The 13,160-nt window shown below is 43.5% G+C and overlaps 1 protein-coding gene and 1 non-coding gene across 6 annotated transcripts in view; one reads left to right on the forward strand and one right to left on the reverse strand.

Annotated features, from left to right (window-relative positions):
• The window catches only part of SCUBE2 (signal peptide, CUB domain and EGF like domain containing 2), a 67,369-nt gene that overhangs the window by 36,219 nt on the left and 17,990 nt on the right, over window positions 1–13,160 (reverse strand). For 4 of the 5 annotated variants that reach the window (XM_070473367.1, XM_070473364.1, XM_070473365.1 and 1 more), the window contains 5 exons: window positions 11,906–12,031; window positions 8,565–8,681; window positions 7,741–7,830; window positions 2,936–3,052; window positions 1,886–2,008 (listed from right to left, as the gene is read on the reverse strand). In XM_070473367.1, the coding sequence (XP_070329468.1) occupies window positions 1,886–2,008; window positions 2,936–3,052; window positions 7,741–7,830; window positions 8,565–8,681; window positions 11,906–12,031 (573 nt within the window). The remainder of the gene's footprint in view (window positions 1–1,885; window positions 2,009–2,935; window positions 3,053–7,740; window positions 7,831–8,564; window positions 8,682–11,905; window positions 12,032–13,160) is intronic. The other variant, XM_070473366.1, reaches the window with a different exon arrangement.
• TRNAG-CCC (transfer RNA glycine (anticodon CCC)) lies at window positions 3,282–3,354 on the forward strand. Its single transcript has one exon. It is a non-coding gene; the product is annotated as a tRNA-Gly (tRNA).

The raw sequence follows: 13,160 nt of genomic DNA on the forward strand, positions 1-13,160 counted from the left end.
GCTTTAATGCCTTCTGCACTAAAAAAAAAAAAAAAAAGCATTAACATTAACATCTTCAGTAATTTTCTATTGCAGATACGATTCTTTTGGCCAATCCTTTGGCTTTGTTCCTCCCTCCTATTTCAGTCCCAGGAGACCCCTCCTTTCCTGGTTCAGCATGGAAGCCTCCTTGGCTTCAGCTGAGGTCATGGGAACTAGCCTCAGGAGGCTACATTTGTTGATCTAATCATTTCTTCTTCCCTGGTCTGTTCACACATCTTTCCCGTACACTGGAATTTCAGTGTTTTGCTTCCTCAACTCTTGGGAAGATTTTAACAGTTATGACTTGTGTCCCCAGATGGACAGACCAGGACCAAGGCAGGACTCAGTGCAAGCCAACTAGACCATTGCTGGATCCCTTTTTCAACACCAACTGAGCCATGAGAAACTTCGTTAATAAAAAGCAAACATTTGGAAGGAATTGGAGGAATGAAAAACATGAAATAAAAAGGGGCAAACTTTTACAAAACTTCTTCATCCATAACTTTTCCCAGAAGTCCTGGAAATTTCTTCAGTAAGTTTGTTCTGTGCAAATATTTGTTCTACCAAGACTGATCAGTGAAAAATGAGAAAAAGTCTATTTGCTCTGTAGCAATTGATGTCATTCTATGAATTCTGTTATTAATATCAGCCAGTTACTGAGACTGTAGGCTTGTTCGGTAGCTAACCTTGGCTGCTCACAAAGGGCTCTTGCTTTGCCCAAAATAATGAGATCACTTTTCTAATTCCTTTTTAATGTGTTTACACTGCTTAAATAGTATTTCTTGCTCTATACATTAAGAAACATCATGTGGAACAGTAAATTTTCTTTCCAAGTCAAACAGAAGAGAATCATGCAGTAGTTATCTAAAATGAACTTGCTGACTTTAAAGGGCGCTAGATGTGAAGAGTTTGACAAATTATGTATCAAGAAGAAAAAACCAAGAGAGAAACTTAAGATTTTAAGACCATAAGATTTTTAAAAAGTAATGTTGCATCTTTATTATTTGAAGTGAAATCAGATTTTTTTTCTGATTTTGATTTAATTGTGGGACTTCTAACAAAATAAGTTAGGCTGTTCTTATTCTCAGAAATGAAATGGGAATAAATGCCAGCACATCTTTCCTATGGGTTTCTTTCTGTATGTCAGTAGGGCATAAAAGGTGCTCATCTGGAAATATAAAAGATGCTCCCTCAACCCAAAACAGCTTGTCACTGTCCAAAACAATTATTAATATCAGTAACAGCTACCCAGAGAAGTTCCTTTAAAACATCCCTTATATGGGAAGAATGTGTCTGAGAAGGGGTTTGACATCCTGCCCAAGGACTGCCCAGCCTCTCCTCCGCTCAATCCCCTCCCTCCCTCATTCCCTACCCTTGCCCCAAACACCAAAGGCTGGTCATCCAAACAAGGCCTATAAGAAAGGGACCAATTAGTTGACCCCAACTTTTTCCTGAGAAAAGGTATGTTAATTAAATCAACATCTTTTTGCCACCAAATTTTGTTAGGAAATCCATAACACTCAAGGAAGTTTTAGAAAAGGGAAAGTATTCATAATCTCAACCCTAACACAACCCTGCTTGTATTCTGTGATCCATTTCTAGCAGCCAGCTCTGGGCTGTAATCACACCACACAGGTTCTTTGAGGTGTTCTCTAATCATCAACAACTGAATTTCCAAAATATACCTGCGAGCTACCTCATGTTTTTATTTTACCTAACAGATGAGAAAAGTGAAGCACAGGCTGGAGGTTGGATTAACAACTCCCTTGAGAAGCCCAGCGAGCCGGTCTTGGCCGGAGCGAAGTTTCATCTTCTCCAATCCAACCAGTGGCACTGTGGGGCACAGCTGCGTTTCAGCACATACCTTGGCAAGACTTCTCATCTGTTAATAATTTAAATCCCTTTTTGCAGCTGCAGTCAAAACTGCCCACGGTGTTTCTGCAGAAATGATCACACCCTCCATTGCGCGTCTGGCACTCATCAATATCTGTAACAGGCAAGCATCGGCAAATCAGACAGCAGTACTTGCCTTGTTAGCCACAAGTCCCTGAAGTGCTATTGTGTGTGCTTCATTATTCTCTGAAACAGAAAGAGACCCATAAAAGCATTTAAGGATGTTTACTGATGTTTTCCATCTTACACAACTTCTCTTGCCTGGCTTAACCCGTTTTGAAAGACAAGTGCCTCATCCCCTGGAGAATTCAGACTTACACTGCCCTTCTCTTAACCAGCATTAAGGAAACAAACTAAGGGGAAATGGGGATGCCCTATTACTTTCTCATGCCTGCACTGGTCTCTCAAGATGAGATGGCTTCCTTTCCTATACTTCCGATTCCAATTTCATGATTCAAACTATAAGAAACCAGAATATTTGTTGTGGCAAATTACATAACGGTTAAATAGCCTCAATGCTTTTAAATGATTTCTGATACTTGATTAATCTTATCTTTTCTCAGTTTCATCTGGTAACTGTTTATCTACTTTTTTTTATCACATTAAAGAACGACACCTTTGTACTCTTGCCCATGAAATACTAAGTCACTGGGGTCTCTATTCATTACTACATGTTAATGGTACATTCATTAAGTTCTCTGGATAACAATCTTGGCTGTTATTTATGATAGGATGATATTATCTCCTGGAAATGAATGTTTCCGTGAACAACTGCTTTTTTTCTAATAAGGCCACTGCCTGAAATGGATGGTGCCTGTAGAAGCTGACCTTCTCTACAGTTACTGTAATTAAGTCGGTTCTAATTAAGCTTCCTCAATTATAACCTTCTACTAGCCTAGGGAAGAAACGCTTCCTTTTGATCAATATGAATCATAAGCAAATCTGGAGTCACTCAAGAGGCGTGGAGGGGGAGAACTGCCTTTACTCCCCCAGGTCAGCTGCATGGAGAGACCCAGGCTACCTTTACAGGTCTTTCCATCCATCTGGAGCGTGAAGCCGACGGGACAACTGCAATGAACCCCTGTCGAAGTATCCTTGCAGGTGCGGTCACAGCCTCCATTGTTGACAGCACACGTTTCTGCCAAGGAGGTAAGAAAGAGGCAGTTAGCTTCATAGAGAAGTGCTGGCACAGCTGGGAGGAAAGGGACATCTGTGCAGTGGTAATACCTGACAAAAATTCATGAACATCAGGGAGTGTGTGGGGTATTCACAGCCATACCCCAAGTCTCTGCCACCCACAGGTGAATTAGAGGAAGAGCAAGTGCAGTTCCTTCCCATCCCCAATCTACATAAGTGACATCAGGACTTCCCTAGTGGTCCAGTGGCTAAGACTCTGCGCTCCCAATGCAGGGGACCCAGGTTCAATCCCTGGCTGGGGAACTAGATCCCACATGCTATGGCTAAGAGTTCACATGCTGCAACTAAAGATCATACGTGCTGCAACTAAAAGACCTCACAAGCCACAATTAAGATCCAGAGCAGCCAAATAAATAAGTGACATCTCCCAAGGAAACCTGATAGGATAACGGGGGGACGGACACCCTTGCCAACCTGCTTTCCTCTCTATTGGCAGATGTGAACACACTAAAAGTTCCTGGCAGGTGTGAAGACGCTAAAAGACGTGAAGACACCAAAGAACTAAATGTTCTTTAGTGAAGACACTAAAGAGGTTGAGTATGACAAGCTCTTCCAGCAGGCTAGATGTGAATGCAGAGCACAGCCAAGGGAGGATGTTCCTTCCTTTAACCTGAACCTTTTCTGTTCACTGCGTGTTACGGGTAAAGTGAGAAAGGGGAAATATCACCCGCCCCAACCCTTCCCTTCCTGCAGACCAATGACTTCCTCTGGCAACTGCCCAGTAACTCAGATTAGAAGTTTACCTTTCCTTGAAAGGAGAAAGACCTGTTATGGCTATGTGAAAACTCAGCTGCAGTTACTAAATCATATCTGTAGAGATGAGCAACAATAAGGTAACAACCTTTCAGCTCTGCATTAATTCCAAGTAGTACACAAATGCTATTCAACATTCATTCAACTGTTAGCATTTAGCTACCAGAAACTGACTTTACCCCCAAAACTACCTCTTTGTGAAGTCTTGGAGGGCAAACTTAGTTCTGATTAAATATGACAGAACAAGTATGTTTATCTCTGTTTCCTCTCCAAACCTCACTAAAATGAGAGTAAATAAAATTTTAAGTATAAATCCTTAAAGACAAATAAAATAGAAAACAATAGATGAAAGACGTCAAATCTTCTGGAAGTGCCATTTCAATGGAGGAACGGTAGCTAGCAGTTAAACCCTGGCAGTCTGCAGAGAGATGGCAACAGGTGGTCAGCTTGTGTGAGCCACAGAATCCCAGAGGGGCTTGGGAACTGGAAGCACTAAAGTTACTCAAGAGACAGAAGTGAAGATGGAGTTAAAATATGAAGACTGATTTGAGAGTCCGTATAACAAATAAGCCGCCAAATGCCCATCTTAATTCCATAGTTCATAGCTCATCCCTACTCAGGGTAAAGAAGATTAATATATTCTCTGAAAAAAGTCAGACCAGAGAAACCCTGGACTCATGGGCACCAGAAATAGCAGAGGAAGGAAGGGGAGATGCTGTCAGGTGAAAGTCTATACTGTGAAAAGAGCGATCTCTCACTTTCACCCTCTATCCCCCTATTTCCTGGGACACTGGCAGCCAAGCCTAAATAACCCCAGCAGGAGACTGAAGGATTCCTCTCCAGTTAAACTGACCTGCCCGAGTAAAAGACTTGCAGATATTGGCATTTGAAGATCTCCAGATGAAATGACTAAGCCACTGCCTAGTCCACCAAGCATAAAGCCCACCAGCTGACAGATTATCCAAGTGACTTTTCAATATTCCACTTTTAAATGTGAAAAGTCAGCCGAGGATCACCAGACACTTCAGGAAAGCTTCTAGTATGAAACAATACACCAAGTCAAACAAACAAGGGGAAAGGAATCTGGGGAAGACAAAGCTAATACCAGGGAACAACAGAGAAGTTAGAAAATCTTATCATTAATTTCCTCAGGGAGGTAAGAAAACCATCCATGAAATAAGAGCACGTTCCAACAACAAAATACCAAAGTAAAGTTCTTGAAAAATTAAAATATGAAGGCTGAAATATAAAAAGAACCCTATAGAAAGTTTAGGGGAACAAATGAAGGATCTCCTAGGAAGTAAATATCAAGAAGAGAAAAAAGAAGTAAATTTGAGGAGCAAACCAGGAGTTACAATAGTCAACTAATAGGAGTTTCAGAAAGACTGAGAAAAGTAAAGAAAATTATTGAAAGAAAAATAAAAGAAAATTTCTTGGAACCTAGGATGCGAATGTCCCTCTTATAAAGGCCTACTGAGTGCTCAGTATAACAGGTGAGACAAATCCTTCATTGGGGGACACTGCTGTGAAATTTCAGATCACCAGGGACAACGCTAAGACCCTGAAAACACCCAGAGAAAAGCTCTTATAGGTTTAACACAAAGAATCAAGAATTAGACTTCTGGAAGGAACACTGAATGTTCAAAACAACAAAGCATTATTCAAAACTCTGACAGAATATTCTTCCCAACTTTGAACTCTATACTAAGCCAAACTCTTAAGAAAGGGGGAAGGTAAACTATAAAGGCATTTTTGGGTGTGAAGAGTTAAAAAAAAAAAATCTCTATCTACCCTTGCAAACTAACAAAACAGAAGCCATGGGACCCAGCAAAGCAGAGTACGGGGAAGGGAATTTCCAAGTGGGTGCTCCAGGAAAGGCCAAGATGACAGAAATGCAACCGGCCCAAGGAGTGAGGCCCCACTGGAGCAGGCTGGAAGCCTCAGAAGGGGCTTTTTTGTAAAAAATGGAATTGGCAAGTTATCTGCTGTATTTGAACACATTGAGGGTTTTAGAGCTCTGCCAGAAATTTGGGGGGAAAAAAAAGGTAAGAGGTACTAAGAAAACTAGCTTCCCTCACAGCTCAGTTGGTAAAGAATCTGCCCACAATGCAGCAGACCCAGGTTCGATTCCTGGGTTGGGAAGATCCCCTGGAGAAGGAAATGGCAACCCACTTCAGCATTCTTGCCTGGAGAATCCCATGGGCAGAGGAGCCTGGCAGGCTATAGTCCATGGGGTCGCAAAGAGTCGGACACAACTTAGTGACTAAACCACCACCACCACTAAGAAAACAAAGAAAATATAATTACAGTACATTATATAACTCAGCAGTGAATCATATTTAGATATTCATAATATGTAAACTCATATGTTGATAAATTACACAAGAATGGTGAAAGATTGAGGGCAGGAAGAGAAGAGTGTGACAGAGGATGAGATGGTTTGATGGCATCATGGACTCAATGGACATGAGTTTGAGCAAACTCTGGGAGATAGTGAAGGACAGGGAAGTCTAGTGTGCTGCAGTTCATGGGGTTGCAAAGAGTCGGACATGACTCAGTGACTGAATAACAACATATTAAGGGTATGGGGGGAGTCTGTGTGTGTATTGGGGAAGGGGGTCAAAAGGGAGCTTAACAACTTAATCCTCTGTGGTAGGAAGTCAAAAACCAATATTTAAAACTGACTCATCAAGGGAATTCCCTGGTGGTCTAGTGCTTAAGACTTCGTGCTCTCATTGCCTAGGATGCAAGTTCGATTACTGGTCAGGGAACTAAGATCCCATGAGCCACGTGGTGCAGGGGAAAAAAAAAACCTGACATCAAGAAATAACTATACACACTTCCCTTTTCAGAAATATGGGGAAGGGTAAGTCAGGAGAAGAAACAACCAGGAGAATTAAAAATTGTGGCCGCTGGCAAATGGCAAGTTATGAGACAAGGAAATGATCTATTTCATTATAAGTACTATTAAATACTAATTAACTTTTTAAGGTTTTAATATTATTCATACATACTGTTCGAAGGCAATTAAAAATAAAAATTTTAATAGGGCAGAGCAGAAAAGAGCTCAGAAATGTCGCCTGCCTGGTAACCAATGGCTGCTTAGTATCTTACCTGACTGTTACATCCAGAAGCTATCAAAAGATCAGTTTCATTTAGGTCAAGCCAAGCTTTCTCCAGAATAATAACATCAAAGGAGCTGCTTGATTCCCGCCCCCACAGCCAAGACTGAACGTCTGCTGTCTGTTGTCTCCAGCTCCAGCGGACCTGCTGGCAGACCTCCCTGTATCCCTCAGCCAAGTGCCACTCTTCTCCATTCATCTCTCCTGCCATTAACACGGGCTGAGTCTGAACTAGAAGACTCAGTGGACAAAAACCCAGCCAAAGTGCCATGCTAAGCAGGGGCTGCCCAAAATGCCTCTCTCTTCATAGTTACTCAGAGTGGAGGGGATCTAACATATACTGACCACCCACTAAGTCCCAGGCAGTGGACTCTGAGCACTTTGGCATATTATTGTCTTAACTGAGCTTCCTGATAGCCCAAAGAGGTCAACTGTATTACATCCATTTTAGAGGAAGACCAGGACACAGTTTGTCCAAGTCCCACGGCAAGTTTCAGATGCTAACCAGCTATGCTGATGGCTGGACCAACGTTCTTCCCACCAGACCAGGGGTCCTGGATGGTGACTCAGCAACAGCAACAAGTGGAAAACAGACACACCCCAGCCAGACAGGAGCTGCTGACTCCGGTCCAACTGGTCCAGGGCACATGGCCCCAGGACTGAGGCCGTAATGGGCCCCAGTACTGAGGCCGTAAGTTGGGGAGGGAAAGGGACAACGCAACGGCTGGGCTGGGTGTGTGTGTGAGGCACCTACCCATGAGCAGCCGCCGTTTCACCCGTTTATCCCCATCTGCCACGGATGTGGCGTTGCTCTCCGTCACCTCCAGGGCAATGTCCTCTCGCTCTACAAGAGACGCAAAGAGCACAGTTCTCAGACTGAATGAGTCAGATTGTTCATCCCTGGCACAACCACTTCCTTGGAAATCCCAGACACGAGAACAATGTGAGAAATGTGACTCTTTGCTCAATAAAAACACGTTGCAATGAGGCTGTGTTACATGGCCACAGAGCCTTAATAGACATTGAATATGAGAAAGAGAGTTTTTTTATTATATTGTACTGACCACAGACCCTGGGGAATGCAAGCTTCAGATTCACTTCAGAACCCCTAGTTCAGGATAAAAAGAATCTTGGATCGGGGAACCTCTAAAATGGAGCTAGCAAAGGACACATCGTGATGGGACAGGGCAGGCAACAAGCCATAAGTATGCAACTCTGGCTTCTGCTGACGGCAAAGGCCACCCTGTCATCATGAATGGCTAGCTGTAACTTCGGTTGCCCTGGTCTCTTGGGAGGTGTTGTTCCAATCTCCAGAATACCAGCTCCAGGAGCAGCCTAGTCCAAGAGAGGAACAAGGGCTCTCCAAGTTCTCACAGGGAGAAAAGGGCCCCCATTCCAGGTCTGGAGTACTCCCCCTGCCCCATGTGAAGCAGCATGGAAACTGCTTGAAGGCAAATGCACCGGAAACACCCTACCTCTGGTTCTAAACACTATTAACAATTAGGGTTTGGGTTAGGGTTCGGTTAGTGGCGAGCAGGCTGGGGAAGGCCCTAACCCAGTGTTGGGGTCACCATTCACCAAGGCAGCTCCTCCCATCCAAGTGCATCTTGTACTGAGGATGGCAGCTACACTCTGGGCCTTCAGCAGTGTCCTCACAGGAGTGCTGGCATCCACCATTTCCATGGTTACAGGTCACTAGGAGAAAATGAATCAACACATGGAACACTGAGATGTCCACACCTGGGGCTGTGTTTAGTCCGGAAGAGCTCTGATTTTCATTCAGAAAGTATTCAGGCACCTAGCATGTACTAGGCACTGTGCATAAAAGAGAGAACCTTGACTTAGTCCATAGCCCTGTCCATGTAAGCAAGCAGTCACAATAAGACTTGTAGAAATGCTGAATGACAGATCTGAGCAACGCTCTATAGGAAGACAGAGATGCGAAGGTGAGGGGAGATTTTCACCATTTAGAGGAAATGATACCAAAAGATTCTAAACTAGTGCTCTGCTCTATCAGAAGAAGTACTAGAACATTTGGAAATGCTATTACATTTTATGTCTGGAACAGATGGTATTTAATTTATATGTATATGTTAGGATTTCTCTCATCAGATTACATCTGATTAGTTAGAAGGGAGGGTAATCAGAGGAAATGATGACTCTTCACACACAGTTAATGCAACATTAACCAATAATTACAAAGACTGTGTATGAACACATTGATAACAAGCCAAGGAGGAGAAGAAAGCCAACCACAAAACTATCTATTCATCAAACTGAACAGTGGTTACCTCTAGCAAAGGAAATGTGAGGGGGGAAGGTTATATGTTTCTTTGGACTCTTTAAATTCTTATACAATCATTTTTAATTTTTTAATTTAAAAGAACTAAAACTATATTTGCACTGTGAGAAAGAAAATGTTCTGTGATTATAGCTGTGTAAAAATTGCATATGCATATCAACAACTAAATAGGAATATGAGAAAAGCAAAACAGCTGGATTATGTGATGGAATTCTGGATTTTTTTTTTGTTATTTCAAGTTTTATAATATATCTGAATATAATCTTATGCTATTATTTGAGCAATGATATCTTTAAAACATTTTAAATCTTTAAAAATAAGCTCTTAGGTACTCTACTGGCTCCTGAAAGGCTGTAAAATGCTGAATCTCATCCACAGGTGAGTCTCCTGCAGAGAACCTGGGTGCTCTTTTTGAAGATAGCTGTAGCCAGTCCCACTTTTAGGGGCCTATGAGGCTGTCAGAACTTGCTGATGGTGATGGTGGCATCAGCCCTAGTTTGTCAGGCTATGAAGCTGTGCTCTGCTTTGTGATGGAGATACCAGAGAGAAGTCTTTCACCAGCAAAACTGTCTCTCCATCTCTTTTTTTTAAAAAATATTTTATTTGGCTGCACCAGGTCTTAGTAGCGGCATGTGGGATCTAGTTCCCCAACCAGGAATCAAACCTGGGCCCCCTGCATTGGGAGTGTGGAGTTTCAGCCACTGGACCACCAGGGAAGTCCCTGTCTCTCCCTCTCTTAACCACGGAGGTCTACTCACTGTAAACAACCAACCCTAGCAAACTGTGGGCATCTTCTAAAAAAGGTCCATGACTTTAGGCATGCTGCGTGCATGCTCAGTCACTTCAATCATGTCCAACTCTTTTCAACCCTATGGACTGTAGCCTGCCAGGCTCCCCTGTCCAAGGGATTCTCCAGGCAAGAATACTGGAGTGGGTTGCCACGCCCTTCTCCAGGGGATCTTCCTGACCCAGGGACCGAATCTGTGACTCTTGCATCTCCTGCATTTGCAGACAGATTCTTTACCCACTGAGCAACCTGAGAAACCCCAAAATGTAACAGAGGTGCGTGTTCACTCAGTCATGTTCAACTCTTTGAGACCCCATGGACTGCATCCCACCAGGCTCCTCTATGGAATTTTTCAAGCAAGAATATTGGAGTGGGTTGCCATTTCCTCCTCCAGGGATGGAACTCACATCTCATGTGTCTCCTGCATTAGCAGGTGGGTTCTTTACCAGCTGAACCACCACGGAAGCCCAATGACTTTGGGAAGAGTTCCTAAAAGGAAACCCTCAGTGTTTCCTCTGGTATAAATAATGGTTTAGAAACACCTTTAAAGCTGGTGGTTTCCTGTTATCCGTTGGAGCTATTATTGTGTTGCTTCATCCCGAGGCAGCTGCACCTGGACTGTGTACACCATTTACTGACTCATCCATTACACAAATGTGTACTGAACACATCCAGGATAAGACCAAGAGGCAAAAGTAAGACAAAATCCCTGACCTGGAGAGGTTCATAGCTGGGGAAACAAACACATAAACATAGAATTCAACCCACAGAGCCATGTGCTATAACTGAGGAATAAACAACACTGTGAGAGCCAAAATACAAACTGGCTGCCTTGTCTGAGGCCGTCGGGGAATGCTTCTGAGGTCATGTAGCATGGTGATTAGGAGCACAAGCCTTACAATTAGGCTAGACTTACATGTGAATCCTACATTTGCCACTTGCTCCCTCTGTGACCTTATAACTTTACCTTCTCCACAATTTTCTTAACTTGGCTCATAAGGTGATGCCTGTAAGAATTAAATGGGATACAGTACCTCTTTAGATAAGCCTTTGCACATAATTAATGCTCTCCCAAAGTACCTATTATCTTTATCATTATTAGAAGTTATGCAGGATATTAAAAATTGAGTTAGGACTTTTCTGGTGGTACAGTGGATAAGAATCCGCCTGCCAATGTAGGGGACACAAGTTCGATTCCTGGTCTGGAAAGATCCCACATGCACTTAAGCCCATGGTGCTGCAACTACTGAAGGCTGTGCACCCTGGAGCCCAGTGCTCTGCAACAAGAGAAGCAATGAGAAGCCCGAGCACCACAAAGAAGAGTTAGCCCCTGCTCGTCACAACTAGAGAAAGTCCACACAAAGCAATGAAGACCCTGCACAGCCAAAAATAAGTAAATAAACATTGAGTGAGAATTCACCAAGCCAGGAAGGGAAGAAGGCTTGGAAAAACCTTGAAAGCATGAAAGAATGGGAACCGTCCTCCAAAAGCAAGGAATTTGGTGTTTGGAGAAAGGAGGTCGATGAGGTTTGTACAAGAAGCAGGAAGCGGGTATTGAAGAGTTGCCAAATGAGGAAATTTGATTTTATTCCGTGGAAAGAGGGAGACCTGTCCCCCAGCATTCACATTCCTCACTCCTGAGTGTGAGCTCCTTCTGACTGGTCCCTTTAGAAACATCATTTTCCTTCCCTACAGGAGACTATTCTCTGTATCTCATGCCAGCTGCCTTCCCTATGTTTCTGATGCTGGGCTGCACAAGACAACCTCTGGGGTAGGATGGCTCATGGTTCCCAGAGCGCGGGCAGGAGTAGGGTACCAGTCTGTACTTACAGATGCAGTCTCTCTGGTTCTTGGCCAGCTCAAAGCCTGGCCTGCACTCGCAGGCAACACTGCCCTTCGGAGCCTCCTTGCAGATGTGACTACAGCCGTGATCCTTATTCATGCAGCTCAGACCCTCTGCAAAACAGCAGCATGCAGCCAATGACCAGGTTGCATCAGAATCCAGAGCCCCGGAGTGTCTGGAGGGGCTGGCAGGCCGGCCACAGACCTGCCTGCCTGGTGTTCATCAGCCCCATGTTTTAGAAGAATATGTCATTCATATCAAGCCAGTTAACAGAGATGTGAAAATTTTCTTATGTCACCCAAAAGATGAGATGTTTCAATTCTCCAACAGGGATAGGAACCCACTCAATACACTGAGAAGAAAGTACCCACCAGAAGGGAATTCCCTCACAGTCCAGTGGTTAGGACTCCATGCTTTCACTGCAGAGGGACTGGGTTTAATCCCTCATCAGGGAACTAAGATCCCACATGGTGTGATCAAAAAATTAAAAAAAAATAAGTACCACTAAGAACTCTCTGCTGGGTGTGGAATCAGAACCTGTGGAACCCCGGAACTTGTCCTCAGACTCTTATCTCTGCCATGTTGTTACCCATACTGATCAAGAATGCAAACAGAAAAGGAGAATCTCTCTACAAAAATCTGCAGATAGACAGGTGAAGATTCTCAACCTTTTCACATATTCTTTTCGGGGGGCAGGCAAGCAACATGCTCTGTAGCGTGTGGGATCTTAGGTCCCTGACCAGGGATTGAACCCAAGCCCCCTGCATTTGGAGCACAGAGTCTTAACCACTGGACCACCAGGGAAGTCCTCCTTTTCATATATTCTCAAAGATGATTTTCAGAAAATTTCAACCCTCCTCTCTACCCTCACCAAATCCACACTCTGGAGACGACTGTGACTACTTCTGTATTTTGGCATCACCCTATGGACACCTGTCCAGGGACCTCTCTTATGTGACCACCTTCAGGTAGTTCCTGGGCCCTCCCTCAGCAGGCTCAGCGTTCAACAGCAGAAAGAACAGAGAGAGAGAACTCATATATGTGGTTTCCTTGAGCTGCTATAAAATCCTTCCCAGGTAAACTGTAATTTTCATTATGCCTGATATTGTGGTAAATATGGTGGGAAGGGAGTTATTTTCCTAGATGGTTCAGCATGCATCTGTCTAATTGATGGGGTCACAGAAAAGCAGACATCTGTGTGATTTACCAGCATCATGCCTCTTCTCAATATCAATTCTTTAG

Source organism: Odocoileus virginianus, chromosome 10 (genome assembly GCF_023699985.2).
Source record: "Odocoileus virginianus isolate 20LAN1187 ecotype Illinois chromosome 10, Ovbor_1.2, whole genome shotgun sequence".
Classification (NCBI taxonomy): domain Eukaryota; kingdom Metazoa; phylum Chordata; class Mammalia; order Artiodactyla; family Cervidae; genus Odocoileus; species Odocoileus virginianus.